We start from the raw sequence: 15000 nt of genomic DNA, 5'->3' as shown, positions 1-15000 counted from the left end.
TACAAAAACTGTCACTGAGGGATTTTTAATGATAACTTTATCGTGGTGTCTCGTATTCAGAAATAATGTATCTTAGTTTTTCTGTCAACGTACATGCTAATAAATTTCAGTGTGTGATAAATCATGTTTTTCTTTAAACGTACATGCTAATTAATTTTAGTGTGTGATAAATCATGCTGCTATGTTTTATCACTTTTCCTGTTTAAATTCAGCATGATATGTTTTACATCTTTATTTCTTGAGTTCAATCTTTTTTCATGTCGATATGTATGTTGGACTCCTCAACCATGAGCTGAGATACTGTGTGGTATGAGTGACGAGTCTTTGAATGCATACATAATTTCTATCTGGGTAAACAGATTTTTATTGTATTGCATTGTATTGTACTGTACCGTATTGCATAGTACTGTATTGCGTCGTACTGCAATTTATTGCGTTGCGTTGCGTTGCGTTACGTTGCGTTGTATTCATCCAGAACAATACGGAAGAAAAATGGTGGAGGAGACACCGGGTGACACAGATGAAGGCTGTGAATACAGAGAGGGGACAGGGGTGTATGGGAGGGTGGGGGGAGGGTTGGGACGGGAGGAACTCTTGTCTGCCCATCATCCATCACCAGATTATTCTGCTGCCTGCACACACTAAGCTAGGCCAGCGCGTCATTTCCGAGGCAGCGGGCCGCTTGGCTCCCCAAAACACTGAGCGACACCAGCATCACCACCGAGGCACGTCACCCTCCTGGCTTTAAAGGGGGCGGCTGTCTGGGGAGGAGACATCAAAGGGACCGACACACTTAACTTCCTCACTGCTCAGCTGAACGAGAGAGAAGTGCGTGTAAGAGTGTCATGAGCGCTGATGGATAGGAAGGGAGAGAAAAACGAAACGAAAGATTATTCAATAAGGCCACGGCCCCATTTGAAGGGGTGATTACATAATTTTTTTTGTAAGAACAGATTTGCATAGGGATATCATCTTACAACATTGTATGCTCAAACAAAGCTCAGTTCTATTTAACCAATCATGAAACGATGTCTTTTTAATGACTTATAGATAAATAATGACAAGATTCGGAGAAAAAAGTTATCATTTGTAGAAGAGAGGAGTAATACTAACTAAAATTTACTTGGTCTGCTATAGTATCTCAACGGAATATATCTTTGTCTCAGGTCATCTAATACAGGACAACATAATACGAAATGGACTTCATCTTCTTTTGCAGATCTACATAACGGACATACTATGTCGTTTACAGTGCTGGTTTTATATCTTTTACTGTTTACATTAATATCAGATACACCAAAACGAAACCTAGTTAAATCCCATTTAATGACTAGCTCGGTTAATATTCTTGGCTAAATATGGCTCTGTGAAATGATTCCTTTTAATCGATGTGAACATAGAACATCTTTCACTATTTTGTACATGGTCGTTCCACTCCTGACATCTGTTGGTGGAAAGGTAAGAGAGCGAGTGGGTGAGTGACCATGGGAGAGAATGAGAGGGAGAGAGGGGTCACAAAGAGAGAGAGAGAGAGAGAGAGAGAGAGAGAGAGAGAGAGAGAAAGGAAGAAAAAGAGAGAGAAAGAGAGAGACAGACGGGCGCAATAGCCGAGTGGTTAAAGCGTTGGACTGTCAATCTGAGGGTCCCGGGTTCGAATCACGGTGACGTCGCCTGGTGGGTAAAGGGTGGAGATTTTTACGATCTCCCAGGTCAACATATGTGCAGACCTGCTAGAGCCTGAACCCCCTTCGTGTGTATATGCAAGCAGAAGATCAAATACGCACGTTAAAGATCCTGTAATCCATGTCAGCATTATGGAAACAAGAACATACCCAGCATGCACACCCCCGAAAACGGAGTATGGCTGCCTACATGGCGGGGTAAAAACGGTCATACACGTAAAAGCCCACTCGTGTGCATACGAGTGAACGCAGAAGAAGAAGAAGAAGAAGAGAGAGACAAAGAGACTGAAGACTGAATATGAATTTATTCACAGCAGGCCTCAGCCACTCGTGAAGGGGAATGTCAACAATATCAAACGAGCTGTAAACAATTCAGAACAAAAGGACTGGACAAGATACAGAAATAAATATTACGAGTCTTTCATCAAACTATCAAACAGCAATTTCTCCGCACTTAAATGCTTTATAAAGATTACATAGACCTATTTCTAACAACGCTATCGTCAGTACAAGATAACAAGGAAGCCAGTTTAAAGAGGCAAGGGTTGTCGATAATATTTGGGCCGAATATAGTTTTCTCTAATGTGTTTGAAGAGAACAAAATGTGTGTGTGTGTGTGTGTGTGTGTGTGTGTGTGTGTGTGTGTGTGTGTGTGTGTGTGTGTGTGTGTGTGAGAGAGAGAGAGAGAGAGAGAGAGAGAGATACAGACACAGAGACAGACAGAGACAGAGAGAGAGGGGAGGGGGCGAGTGGTGGAAGGAGAAGCATACCTGAGTTGTCAAGGGAAAAGGAGACATGAAACACAAACTGTCTCCGATACCGCAAGCTGACCCAGTGAGCAGTGGCAATAGCGAGCGAGAGAGCTATCAGTTTGGCCAAACAAACCCCCTTAAGTGTGATGGCTTTACATGATCTGACAGCCCCAGCCACCGAAAGATTAGATTGCTACGAGCCATTCATTGCAACCCTCTGTAGATCCCGACTGTCAGCGGATGTTCAGAATGTTTGCCTCCTTTGAAATGCGTCAAGAACCTGGCATGCAATAAAGAACAAGTTAATTGGCTGCGTCTGGCGTTTTTGTGAAGATACCTGTATCATTGAAATGTTACATTTCAAGAACTGAGTCTAATTTTTTTTTCCCTTAAACGACTGAGCTTTTCCTGCACGTCCGAAGTTTTCGCATTCTAATATATTGACTGGAAGTAATGTTCACGATCGAACTGTCTGGGAGGAAGCTATGATAATATTGTGATAATAATCCTGACACAGTATGAAAACAGGAGTGTGAAGTGCAGTGGTGGCCTGGTGGTAAAGCGTCCGCCTAGGAAGCGAGAGAATCTGAGTGCACGGGATCAAACCCCTTGATCGCCAGTATTTTCTCCCTTTCAGCTAGATCTTGACTGGTGCTCTGAACGCTAGTCATTCGGAAAAGACGAAAAAGCCGAGGTCCCGTGTGCAGCACGCACATAGCACACATAAAAGAACCCACGGCAACAAATGGGTTGTCCCAGGCAAACTTTCTGCAGGAAACCCACTTTGATGGGAAAACTTGCAGGTAGAATAAAGGGGGCAGTGCTGCAATGTAGCGTTGTACTCTTCTTCGTCTTCTCCTCTTCTTCTGCGTTCCTGGGCTGCAACTCCCACGTTCACTCTTATGCACACGAGTGGGCTTTTACGTGTATGACCGTTTTTACCCCGCCATACAGGCAGCCATACTCCGTTTTCGGGGGGGGGGGGGGTGCATGCTGGGTATGTTCTTGTTTCCATTAACCCACCGAACGCTGACATGGATTACAGGATCTTTAACGTGCGTATTTGATCTTCTGCTTGCATATACATACGAACGGGGTTCAGGCACTAAGCAGGTCTGCACATATGTTGACCTGGGAGATCGGAAAAATCTCCACCTTTTTTCCCACCAGGCGCCGTCACTGTGATTCGAACCCGGGACTCTCAGACTGACAGTCCAACGCTTTAACCACTCGGCTATTGCGCCCGTCAGCGTTGTACTCTCTCAGGGGACAGCAGTCTGAATTTCACACAGAGTAATATGTTGTGATGAAAAGCCAAACAATACAATACAATACAATACAAATTACACATGCGCACACCCACATATGTGCGTTTGCACACACTCAGACACACAGAACACAAGCACACACACACAATATCATCTGCACTTGTGCAGCTACTGAGAAATGATTACGCTGTGATGAAAAGTCAAACAATACAACTCAGTACAAATTACACATGCAAACACCCACATATGTGCGTTTGAACACAGAACACAAGCACACACAATAATTGTCATTTGCAACTGTGTAGCTAATCTGATGACACTATTTTCGTCACCGTTCCTTGATGACCAGCGCATTAATCTATGGCCTTCAGGATGAAACTGAAACTGACCATGGATTTCAGAAGTCAAATCTCACACATGGCTCATCTAAATACCTAATTTGTCCCAAATCCCACCAATAAGAAACCAGAGAAGAGAAACGGAAGATGGAAAGGGAAGAGGGTGGGGTGGAGTGGGGGGTCACCGCTATACTGTGCTGTGTTGTGTTGTGTTGTGTTGTATTGTCAAGTCAAGTCAAAATGATCTTTATTGAGGGTAAAATAATAAGCTTATACACCTTTTTTACATCCTGCCCTCATAAAAAAGGAGAAGAAAGTTATTATTTTTTTTAAATTAAAAAAGGAAGAAATTGGGGTAGTGGCGGTCTGGAAAGGATAATATGGAAATAAACAATTACAAGAAACACACACAAATTCTACCGAGCACAACAACAACAGAAATAATACAAGCGTAAATAGCAATAAATTTACATATGATACTGACACGATTACAAAATGCAGTGCGACATTCTTACATCATTAACTTAATTCAGGAAGAAAAGAGAGAGAGAAGGAACGAGAGAAAAAGATGCATTGTATTGTGTTGCACTGACGAGTGCAATAGCCGAATGGTTAAAGCGCTGGACTTTCAATCTGAGGGTCCTGGGTTCGAATCTCGGTGCACCTGGTGGGTAAAGGAGTGAGATTTTTCCGATCTCCCAGGTCAACATATGTGCAGACCTGCTAGTGCCTGAACCCCCTTCGTGTGTATGCGCACGCAGAAGATCAAATACGCACGTTAAAGATTCTGTAATCCATGTCAGCATTCGGTGGGTTATGGAAACAAGAATCATGCACACACCCGAAAACGGAGTATGGCTGCCTACATGGCGGGGTAAATAAAAAACAAACAAACGGTCATACACGTAAAATGTTACATTTCTGTCTGAGTGTGTATGTGTGTGTGCCTGAAATCTGATTGAATGACGCAGGAAACAAATGATGAGTGCCCAGTGGCAGCCGTCAGTCGGCTCTACCCAGGTAGGCAGCCTGTGGTGCAAATGACCCCGTGTATGTAAAGCGCTTAGAGATTGGTCTCTGACCTAGGATAGGCGCTATATAAGTATCCACATCAATCAATCAATCAATTGTAAATACTCTTTGGCCACCACAGATCTCTCTTTGAGAGATTCTGGCTGCTCTCCCCCCAACTGGGAGAGTGCCTCGCTACAGTGAAGAGCTCCACCCGTTTTTGACTCACTTGTGTAAACAAAGTGAGTCTACGTTTTAACCCGGTGTTCGGTTGTCTGTGTGTGTGTGTGTGTGTGTGTGTGTGTGTGTCTGTGTGTCCGTGGTAAACTTTTCTCTGCAAATACTTTGTCAGTTGACAACAAAATTTGGCATAAAAATAGGAAAAATTCAGTTCTTTACAGTCATCTTGTTTAAAACAATATTGCACCTCTGGGATGGGCACAAAAAAAAAATGAAGCCTAATTATATGCAAACTGCATTTACTGTTATATTTATATTTTTCGTATTCTCTAAACTTGGCACTTTGATCTGATATTCTGACCCAACAACAAGAGCACTCATTATTATCATTTTTTTTTGTTCAAACAGGAACTTCTTTTGCTATGTATGGAAGTTTTATTTATTTTGCAAACGTTTTGGTGCAGAGGGTAAAAAAAGGAAATTACTCTCTAATTAATGCTAGGGGACTTAATTTATCACAAGTGAGTCTTGAAGGCCTTGCCTCTCTTGTTCCTTTTGTTCTTGTTGTTGTTTTTATTTCTGCCTGCAAGTGTCTTGGGGTTTTTTTGTTGTTTTTTTCCTTGTCAAAAATGAATTTTTGGCAGGGATAATCCTGTCGTTGCCTTGGTGAAGGTTCTTTTACATGCGTTAAATGCATACTGTATACGGGGGTGCCTCGGCTGAGTCATTTCACCCTGACACGACTAACGTCTCATGGGAGTAGGGAGGGAATACTATGGGGAGTGTGGTGAGGACTGCAGGGGTGAGAGGGAAAGGAAGGAAGGAAGGAAGGAATAAATAAGAAGGAAGGGAAAGGAAAAAAGACACTCCCCCCTCCCCTCCTCCTCCCACCATCCCCTCCTAACCTCTCGCTGTCATTAATCACCAGATTATTCTGCTGCTTGCACACACTAAGTAGGTCATCACACCACGTCATTTCCAAGGCAGCGGGGGCCGCTTGGCTCCCCAAAACACTGAGCGACACCAGCATCACCACCGAGGCACGTCACCCTCCTGGGTTTAAAGGGGACGGCTGTCTGGGGGTGGGGGTGTGTGGGGGGGGACATCAAAGGGGCCGACACACTTAACTCCCTTTCGCTCCTCAATCAGCGGGAGATTAATGTGCGTTGAAAGTCAAACACGCTGATAAGATGGAAAGGCGAGAGAGAGAGAGAAAGAGAGAGAGAGGGGGTGGGGAGGAGGAAGGAGGAGGGAGAAGAGAGGGAGGGTGATGGAAGGAGAGAGAGAGAGAGAGAGAGAAGGCAAGAGAGAGAAAGAGGGGGAGGAGGAAGGAGGAGGGAGAAGAGAGGGAGGGTGGTGGAGAGACAGAGAGAGAGAGAGAGACAAACAGGGGGTGGAGGGGGGTGGAGGAAGGAAGAGAGGGGGGAAAGAAAGGGAGGTGATGGAGGGAGGGAGAGAGAGAAACTGAAACGAGAGAGAGCGAGAGGAAGAGGGGGAGGAGGAAGGAGGAGGGAAAAGAGGGAGAGGAGAGAGGGAGGTGATGGTGGGAGGGAGAGAAAAAAAACTGAAACAGAGAGAGAGAGAGAGAGAGAAAGAGGAGGAGGAGCAAGGAGGAAGGAGAAGAGAGAGAGAGTGGTGGAAGGAGAGAGAGAGGGGGGAGAGAGACAGAAACAGGGGGTGGAGGGGGGCGAAGGAAGGAAGAGAGAGGGAGGAGAAATGGAGGGTGATGGTGGAAGGAGAGAGAGAAAGAGAAGAAGAGAGATAAACAGGGGGTGGAGGGGGGGGGGAGGAAGGAAGGAAGGAGGAGAGGGAGGAGAAAGTGAGGTGATGGTGGGAGGGAGAGGGAGAGCGAGAGAGAGAGAGAGAAACTGAAACCGAGAGAGAGAGAAAGGGGGGAGGAGCAAGGAGGAGGAAGAAGAGAGGGAGGGTGATGGTGGGAGAGAGAATTAGGGGGAGGGAGTAAGAGAGAATGGAGTGGGAGAGAGAAGGAAAGAGAGAGAGGGGGGAGGGAGAGAGGGGTATGGGGGTGGTGGGGGGGGGGGGAGAAAGACAGAAGGAGGAAGAGAGAGAGAGAGACAGAAGGGACAGGGAAAGGAGGGAGGGGGGGTAGGAAAAACAGAAAGGTAAACAGGGAAGTTAACAGATGAGAAAGAGACAGACAGATATAGATGGAGAGAGAGAGAGAGAGAGAGAGAGAGAGAGGAAAGTTAAGAGAGGAGAAAGAGACAGACAGACAGACAGACAGACAGAGGCAGAGAGAGACAGAAAGAAAGAGAGAGAGAGAGAGAGAAAGGGACAGAGAGCGCATTATGTACCTTGACACAGCTACAGCCAGAGTAAGAGAGGGAGAGAGAGAGAAGAGAGAGTCGGAGAGAGAGAGAGAGAAGAGAGAGAGAGAGAGAGAAAGAGAAGAGAGAGAGAGAGAAAGGACGTGAATGTAAGAAAGAAAGAGAGGGATATAGAAAAAAAACAAAGTCAGTGGGGAGAGACAGAAAGAGACACAGACAGAGACAGAGTGAGAGACAGAGACTGACAGAGAGATACAGACTGACAGAGACAGACACACACACACACACACACACACACACACACACACACACACACACACACACACACACACACAGAGCCATAGCTGAGTTGTGAAGGATAAAGAACACACACAAAAATCAACAACTGGCTTCTGGTTCCATTACACACTGCACCGCTGACCCAGTGAGCGAAGCTAGCGGGGGCTATCAGTTTGGCCAAACAAGCCACCCGAAGAGTGTCATGGTTTGACAACATCTGTCAGACCCAACCCCCAAACCTGTCATCGCCGCCAGCCATTCTTCTCCTCCTTCTTCTTCTTCTTCTGCTCCTCCCCCTTCTCCTCCTCCTCCTTCTTCTTCTCCTCCTCCTTCTCCTCCACCTTCTTCTTCTGCTGCTGCTACTCCTCTTTCTTCTTCTCCTCCTCCTTCTGCTCTTCCTCCTCCTTCTGCTCTTCCTCCTCCTCCTTCTTCTTCTTCTACTCCTCCTCTTTCTTCTGTTCCTCCCCCCTCCTCCTCCTTCTTCTTCTGCTCCTCCCCCTCCTCCTTCTTCTCCTCCTCCATCTTCTGCTGCTGCTGCTCCTCCTCCTTCTCCTCCTCCTTCTTCTTCTGCTCCTCCTTCTCCTCCTCCTTCTTCTTCTGCTCCTTCTTCTTCTGCTGCTCCTCCTCCTCATTCTGCTCCTCCCCTCCTTCTTCTTCTGCTCCTCCCCCTCCTCCTCCTCCTTCTTCTTCTCCTCCTCCTTCTGCTCCTCCTCCTTCTTCTTCTCCTCCTTCTTCTGCTGCTGCTCCTCCTCCTTCTTCTTCTCCTCCTCCTTCTGCTCCTCCCCCTCCTCCTCCTTGTTCTTCTGCTTCTCCTCCTCCTCCTTCTCCTCCTCCTCCTTCTGCTCCTCTCCCTCCTCCTTCTTCTTCTGCTCCTCCCCCTCCTTCTTCTTCTTCTCCTCCTCCTTCTGCTTCTCCTCCTCCTCCTTCTTCTTCTCCTCCTCTTCCTCCCCCTCCTCCTTTTCCTCTTCTTCTTCTCCAACTCCTGTTCCTTGTTTTTCTGCTTTCGTGGGCTGCATCTGCTATATTCACTCGTACATACTAGTGGGCTTTTACGAGTATGACAGTTTTTAAACAACGCCATGTAGGCAGCCGTACTCCGTTTTCAGGGCGTGCATGCTGGGTGTTTTCTTCTCTCTTTTATTTTTGTCTTCATAACAATGCGAGCGCTGACATAAACTGCAGAATCTTTATAAACGTGCATGCGTGTACGCACGAAGGTGGTTCTGGCGCTAGCAAGTTTGCACATTTGTTGTTGACCTGGGAGATCGGAAAACTCTCCACCCTTAACTCCACCAGGCGCGCCTAAACCGGGGATCAAACTCAGGACATCGCGGGCTCTGAACCATTCGGCCACTACTCCCGTCCCTCGAGCCATTCCTCGGCAACGCTCTCTTGGGTCCAGGGGATGTGTAACAGCAGGAAGTTAACGACGTTGTTTTGCTTCCCTTGTGTAGTATCAACTTCATTTCAGGACTTGCCACCACGATTTGATTGGTGAGCCTGGTTTGCTTCTTTAGTGGTGTAATCATTTGAGCACGCTTTTATTTTTTACAATAATTGCAAAATGCTAAGAATATGGTTTGAACAAACTTGTATTCTTAGTAGTTTTATATGAAGATCTAGAAGACAGAAAAAAACAACAACAAGAGATAGAGAGAGAGGGAGAGACAGGCAGAAAGACAGACAGACAGAGACAGACGGATAGACAGAGACAAAGATAGAGACAGAGAGTCAGAGAGAGAGGTGGCAAACAGATTAATACAGACAGACAAAAAAAGAGGTGTCTGATTTAACCGTCTCCTGAATGCTGCTACTGCTGTTGCTACTTCGACTACTACTGCTACTGCTGCTACTACTACAATTACTACTAATACTACTACGACTGCTCAGCCCAGGAAAACTAACCCAGCTTTCAACACTTGCTTGCTGACCCCGTCGACACCAACAGCGATGAAGGAGTGTGACTCCACGACACTCCCCGCTGTGACAGCTAATGTCAGCTGATACTGTCAACAGACTTCAAGGGAGCCTTCGCCACAGGCCATTCATCTGGGCCAAGCGGTGTACCGCAGGGGTCCGCGCGTCGCTCAAAGGCACGGGCCACGCTTCCCGCTGTAAGGCGACGTTTTGTACAGCATACAAAGAGAACACTTTTGCTTGCTTGCTTGCTTGCTTCTTCTTCTTCTTCTCGTCGGTTTTGCTTGGGTTTGGGGGAAAACGTTATCGGGTTGGGGCATTTTATTTTGTCTTATTTCGTTTTGTTTTATTTTATTTCATTTTGATTTCTCTCATCTCGTCTTGTCTTATCTTATTTCATCTTATTTTATTTTATTTCATCTTAATTCTTGCCTGAATTTCGGAGACCAAGAGTGTATTAATTTTGGACTTCACACTTTCGTAAAATGTTATGTCTATTACTGGCGCATAAAAAGTATTTTGACTCGTTTCCTTTCTAGTGTGTGTGTGTGTGTGTGTGTGTGTGTGTGTGTTTTGGTGTGTGTGTGTGTGTGTGTGTGTGTGTGTGTTTTCTTGACAAAAAAATATGTGGATATCATACTTGAAATGTGATATCTATTATTGGCGCGTTTAAAGTGGGATTTTTTGGGTTGTTTCGTTTTGTTCGTTGTTTGTTTGTTTTCTTGACTCGTTTCCTTTCTGATATATCGCTGTCGTTGATATTTGTGTGTCCACCCATCTGATAAGCATAGATGCTTGTGTCAAATGCTTTTTATATGTGCGTTTATACAGAAGTATCCTATAATAATGATAATACAGGGGGGGAAAAAACACGACAGACTGACAACACTGCAGCATGGACAGGAAAACCTTTTTTGCAGAGAGACCCGGGCTTGGACACACAGCCGACAGACCTGGAGGAACTTGTGAACAATTCTCCTGTGCAGTGCTCCATGACTCTTCAGAGAGTTAAAGGAGTCGAAGAAGACGAAGAAGAAGGAGGAGGAGGAGGAGGAGGAGGAGGAGAAGAAGAGGAAGAAGAAGAAGAAGAAGGAGGAGGAGGAGGAGGAGGAGGAGGAGGAGAAGAAGATCTTATAACATATCATTTATTATAAAAAATTTAAAAAAGCCAGGAACTAAAACAGTCCCAAACAACAGACAAAACAAAACAGAACAAAACACAACAAACAAACAACAACAACACCCACCTCCGCATCGCGAAGCGGCTCCTGGAAGCTCGTCGGCCGGTGACTCTGCCTCTGCGCAGGCTCCGTGTGCACGTCGCCTAGCAACAGCTCGCGAACCACGCGACGGCGGGCCCCGCCCCAAGCGTTCCCAGAGTTCCGCGCCGCCATCCCATTGGCCGACACAGTCCCGTGATGCACGCGCGTTTCCAAGCGGACCAATTGCAGCTCGTTCAGCGTGAAATTCAAAGGCTGGGTGCAGTCGAAATCTTCGCGGAGCTGTCGGGAGTTTGGCCGTGGTGGTGGTGGGTGGTTTCTGCCGCTGGTTCTGGGGAGGGAGAGGATGGGGTACTTGTGAAAGGGTGTGAGGGTAGGGGGGGAGGCGGGAAGGACGTCGCCGCAGGAGTCCTTCAGGTGCCTGAAAAGGTGGTCGGCGATGTCCTGGCGGTAAGGAACCAGGTAGGCTTTCTCCAGGCGGTAGGTGGCTTCCAGGACTCCCGGGATCACCCACGATTCCTGTGGAGGGAGGGAGGACGGTTTTGTTGTTGTTGTTATTATTATTTGTTGTTGTTGTTATTGTTTGTTGTTGTTGTGTGTGTGTTATATTGATGGTGACGCACGCACGCACACACACACACACACACACACACACACACACACGCACACACACACACACACACACACACACACACACACACACACACACACGCGCGCGCACACACACACACACACACACACACACACACACACACACGACCGACTGGGCGCCAGAAGTGGCACGAGACTAAAGGATGGCTTCTACATACAGATGATGGAGTCTCCCGTCAGACCGACGGATGAGTAGGCAGGCAGGCTTATCTGTCAGTGTGTGTCCTCATATGGGAGAAGAGGCCGATTCTGGATGCGCAGCACTTCCCACAGGTGTTGCAAGGGAAAATGTCTCCGGAAGTTGAGCCCTGCTTCCTTCGCTCACGCTTCTCCTTAATGGCCAGCGTTCTCTTGTTTTCAAACGTCTTTGTGCCACTAGAGCACAGCATCCTCCAGCGAGAGCGGTCAAGGGCATCAGTTTCCCAGGAAGCGATGTCTACCTCACAGGCTTTGAGGTTTGTCTTCAAGGTGTTCTTGAAGCGCTTGCAGGGTCTTCCACGTTCACGGTGGCCTTCCTTCAGCTGGCCATACAAAAGCATCTTCGGGATCCTGCTGTTTGTCATGCGGACAACTTGTAGTAGCTGACACTGCATCAGCAGGCTTTAGATGCTGGGCAGGCGGCTCCTCTCTAGGACCTGGAGGTTGGAGACCCTGTCTTGCCACTTTATGCCGAGGATCTTTCGTAGGCATCTCTGGTGAAACTGCTCAAGTTGTTGAATGTGACGGCGATACGTCGTCCATGTTTCACAGCAGTACAACAAGGTGGTCAGCACAACAGCTCTGTAGGTTTTGATTTTGGTGCTGAGCCTGATGCCTTTGTTGTTCCACAGCCTGTTGTTGAGTCTGCCAAAGGCGGAGCTGGCCTTGGCGATGCGCAGCGTCACTTCTGCATCAAGGGCTCCGTTGCTGCATAGGGTGCTACCCAGGTAGCAAAACTTGTTGACTGATTTGATCTCTGTGTCATTGATCTTGATTGCAGGTGGGGGGCAGGCACTGGCGTTCTGTGAGCTAGCTGGTTGGTACATGGACTCGGTCTTGCTGAGGCTGATAGTGAGTCCAAAGAAGCCTGTAGGAGGTTGAGAATCTGTCCATAATTAACTGCATGTTCTCATGGGTGTGGGCAGCAAGCGCGCAGTCATCAGCGAAGAAGAATTCTCTTAACAGTGCCTCAAACACCCTGGACCTGGCGTGGAGTCGCCGCAAGTTGAAAAGTTTGCCATCTGTGCGAATCTGAACGTAGATGCCCCGGTCACAGTCTTGGAAGGCGTCAATCAGCATGGTAGAGAAGAGAATAGAGAACAGTGTGGGTGCCAGGACGCAGCCCTGCTTCACTCCATTTACCACAGGGAACGGATCCGACATGTCAGTATTTTCCTATACTCTCGCCTGCATGCCATCGTGGAAAGACGCAATCAGCTGGATTAGGCTCTCTGGGCAGCCGAACTTTTGGAGGATCTTCCACAGACCACGGCGGTTCACCGTGTCGAAGGTCTTAGTCAGGTCTACAAAGACCATGTGGAGCTCCTTGTTCTGCTCACGGCACTTCTCCTGCACCTGGCGTACGGCAAACACCATGTCACATGTTCCCCTGCCTGAGCGGAAGCCACACTGTGCTTCAGGGATGACTGTGTTGGAGACATGGTCAACCAGTCTGTTCAGTATGATGCGGGCGAAGATCTTGCCGGCGATGGCTTCTACCACTACTACTACACACATAATAATAATAATAACAACAATAACAACAATAATAATGATAAATAAATAAAATAAATAATAATAATAATAATGAAACAATGATGATGATGATGAGGAGGAGGAGAAGAAGAAGAAGAAGAAGACGTAAAAACTAAGTCGTACATACGAGTGAACGTGAGAGTCGCAGCCCACGAACGAAGAAGAAGAAGAAGAAGAAGAAGAAGAAGAAGAAACCCGAATAAAAAACCAAAACAAAACAGAAAACCCGGACAAAAGTCATTGACTTTACCTGAAGAAGCCGATGTATTCCATTAGCTACGATCGCATACAGTGGCTTACTGCAGTCTGGATCTTCGTAGTGGTAGAGGCGAGATTCGAACCTCAGGCCGTGAAATGTGTAGCTTCTCAGTACGAACTGTGGCCCTGAGCGTATCTCACACCTGAATGAATAGGTAAATTAATGAATAAATGGATACCATTGAAACATTTAGAAGTGGTGGGGTTGTTTTTGTTTTTGTTGTTGTTTTCTTTTGTTTTTCTTGTTCTTGTGTTTTTTGTATCTTCTTGAAGATTCAATGCGTTCTTCATAAACTGCCATTCATTCATTAAGCTCACACACACACACACACACACACACACACACACACACACACACACACACACACACACACACACACACACACACGGCGCGCGCGCGCGCGCGTCTGTCGATATTTCAGTACAATATGCAAGTAACACTGACTTTTTAAACCCTATCAAACCCTCCAAGTATCAGTTTCAGTTTCTGAAACTTGGAGGGTTTGATAGGGTTTAAAAAGTCAGTGTTACCTCCAAGAAAACACAACAAAGAAAGATTAATAAAGGTCAAATGCAAAACAATATCTGGCACTGGTGGTAAGGTGGCTGGACGACCTAGATTCTATGTAAAAAATACCTCCGGATTGTGTTTTCACCTGAGTGGTTATTGAGCAAAGAGAGAGAGAGAGAGAGAGAGAGAGGAGAGAGAGAGGGGGAGAGAGGAGAGAGAGAGAGGAGAGGGAGAGAGGAGAGAGAGAGAGAAAGAGGAGAGAGATAAGAGGAGGGAGAGAGGAGAGAGATAAGAGGAGGGAGAGAGGAGAGAGAGAGAGGAGAGAGAGAGAGGAGAGAAGAGAGAGAAAGAGGAGAGAGATAAGAGGGGGGAGAGAGGAGAGAGAGAGAGGAGAGAGAGAGAGAGAGGAGAGAAGAGAGAGAGAGAGGGCGGGATCGACGGGAGAGAGAGAGAGAGAGAGAGAGAGAGAGAGAGAGAGAGAGAGAGAGAGAGAACCACTTACGTGTACATTTGAAATGTAAACGCGTATGGTTTCAAGTTAGTTTTAGATATTTTGTTGATTTGTTTATTTACTTTGTTTTTTTTCTTTTTATGTATGACAGTCAATCGTTTTCGACTATGACTAATCAGAACAGCAAAGGATGTAACTGCTGTCCCGACTATCTGGGCGAGAATTTGATTATGGTGGAGAGTGTCTTGCCCCAGGTTACATCCCCACTCTCTCGACAAAGAGGTGTTTTCGGACAGTCGGTGTTGGGATGGCTTCCCCAAAAGGCCAGCTAGCCCCCAAGGCTGCAGCGCTAAGAGCTTGCGTAAGTTTGCCTCCTAGATTGAGAGTCATAGTCCTTCACTCAAGACTAAGCTGTAAGTGATTTCCCATTGACTGGAGAAACCATTGATCATACAGCTCT

The 15000-nt window shown here is 46.6% G+C and overlaps 1 protein-coding gene across 1 annotated transcript in view; it reads right to left on the bottom strand.

Moving 5' to 3' along the window:
• Nucleotides 1-15000, bottom strand: part of LOC143285934 (protein APCDD1-like) — a 180613-nt gene that overhangs the window by 20215 nt on the left and 145398 nt on the right. Inside the window, exons 3-4 of the mRNA XM_076593387.1 lie at nt 13571-13721; nt 10963-11454 (exon numbers count right to left, since the gene is read on the bottom strand). Coding sequence (XP_076449502.1) covers nt 10963-11454; nt 13571-13721 — 643 coding nt within the window. The remainder of the gene's footprint in view (nt 1-10962; nt 11455-13570; nt 13722-15000) is intronic.

The sequence above is a fragment of the Babylonia areolata genome, chromosome 9, assembly GCF_041734735.1.
Source record: "Babylonia areolata isolate BAREFJ2019XMU chromosome 9, ASM4173473v1, whole genome shotgun sequence".
Taxonomy (NCBI): domain Eukaryota; kingdom Metazoa; phylum Mollusca; class Gastropoda; order Neogastropoda; family Buccinidae; genus Babylonia; species Babylonia areolata.
The sequence above is the reverse complement of the archived record's forward strand: the minus strand, read 5'-3'. Positions and strand labels throughout refer to the sequence as shown.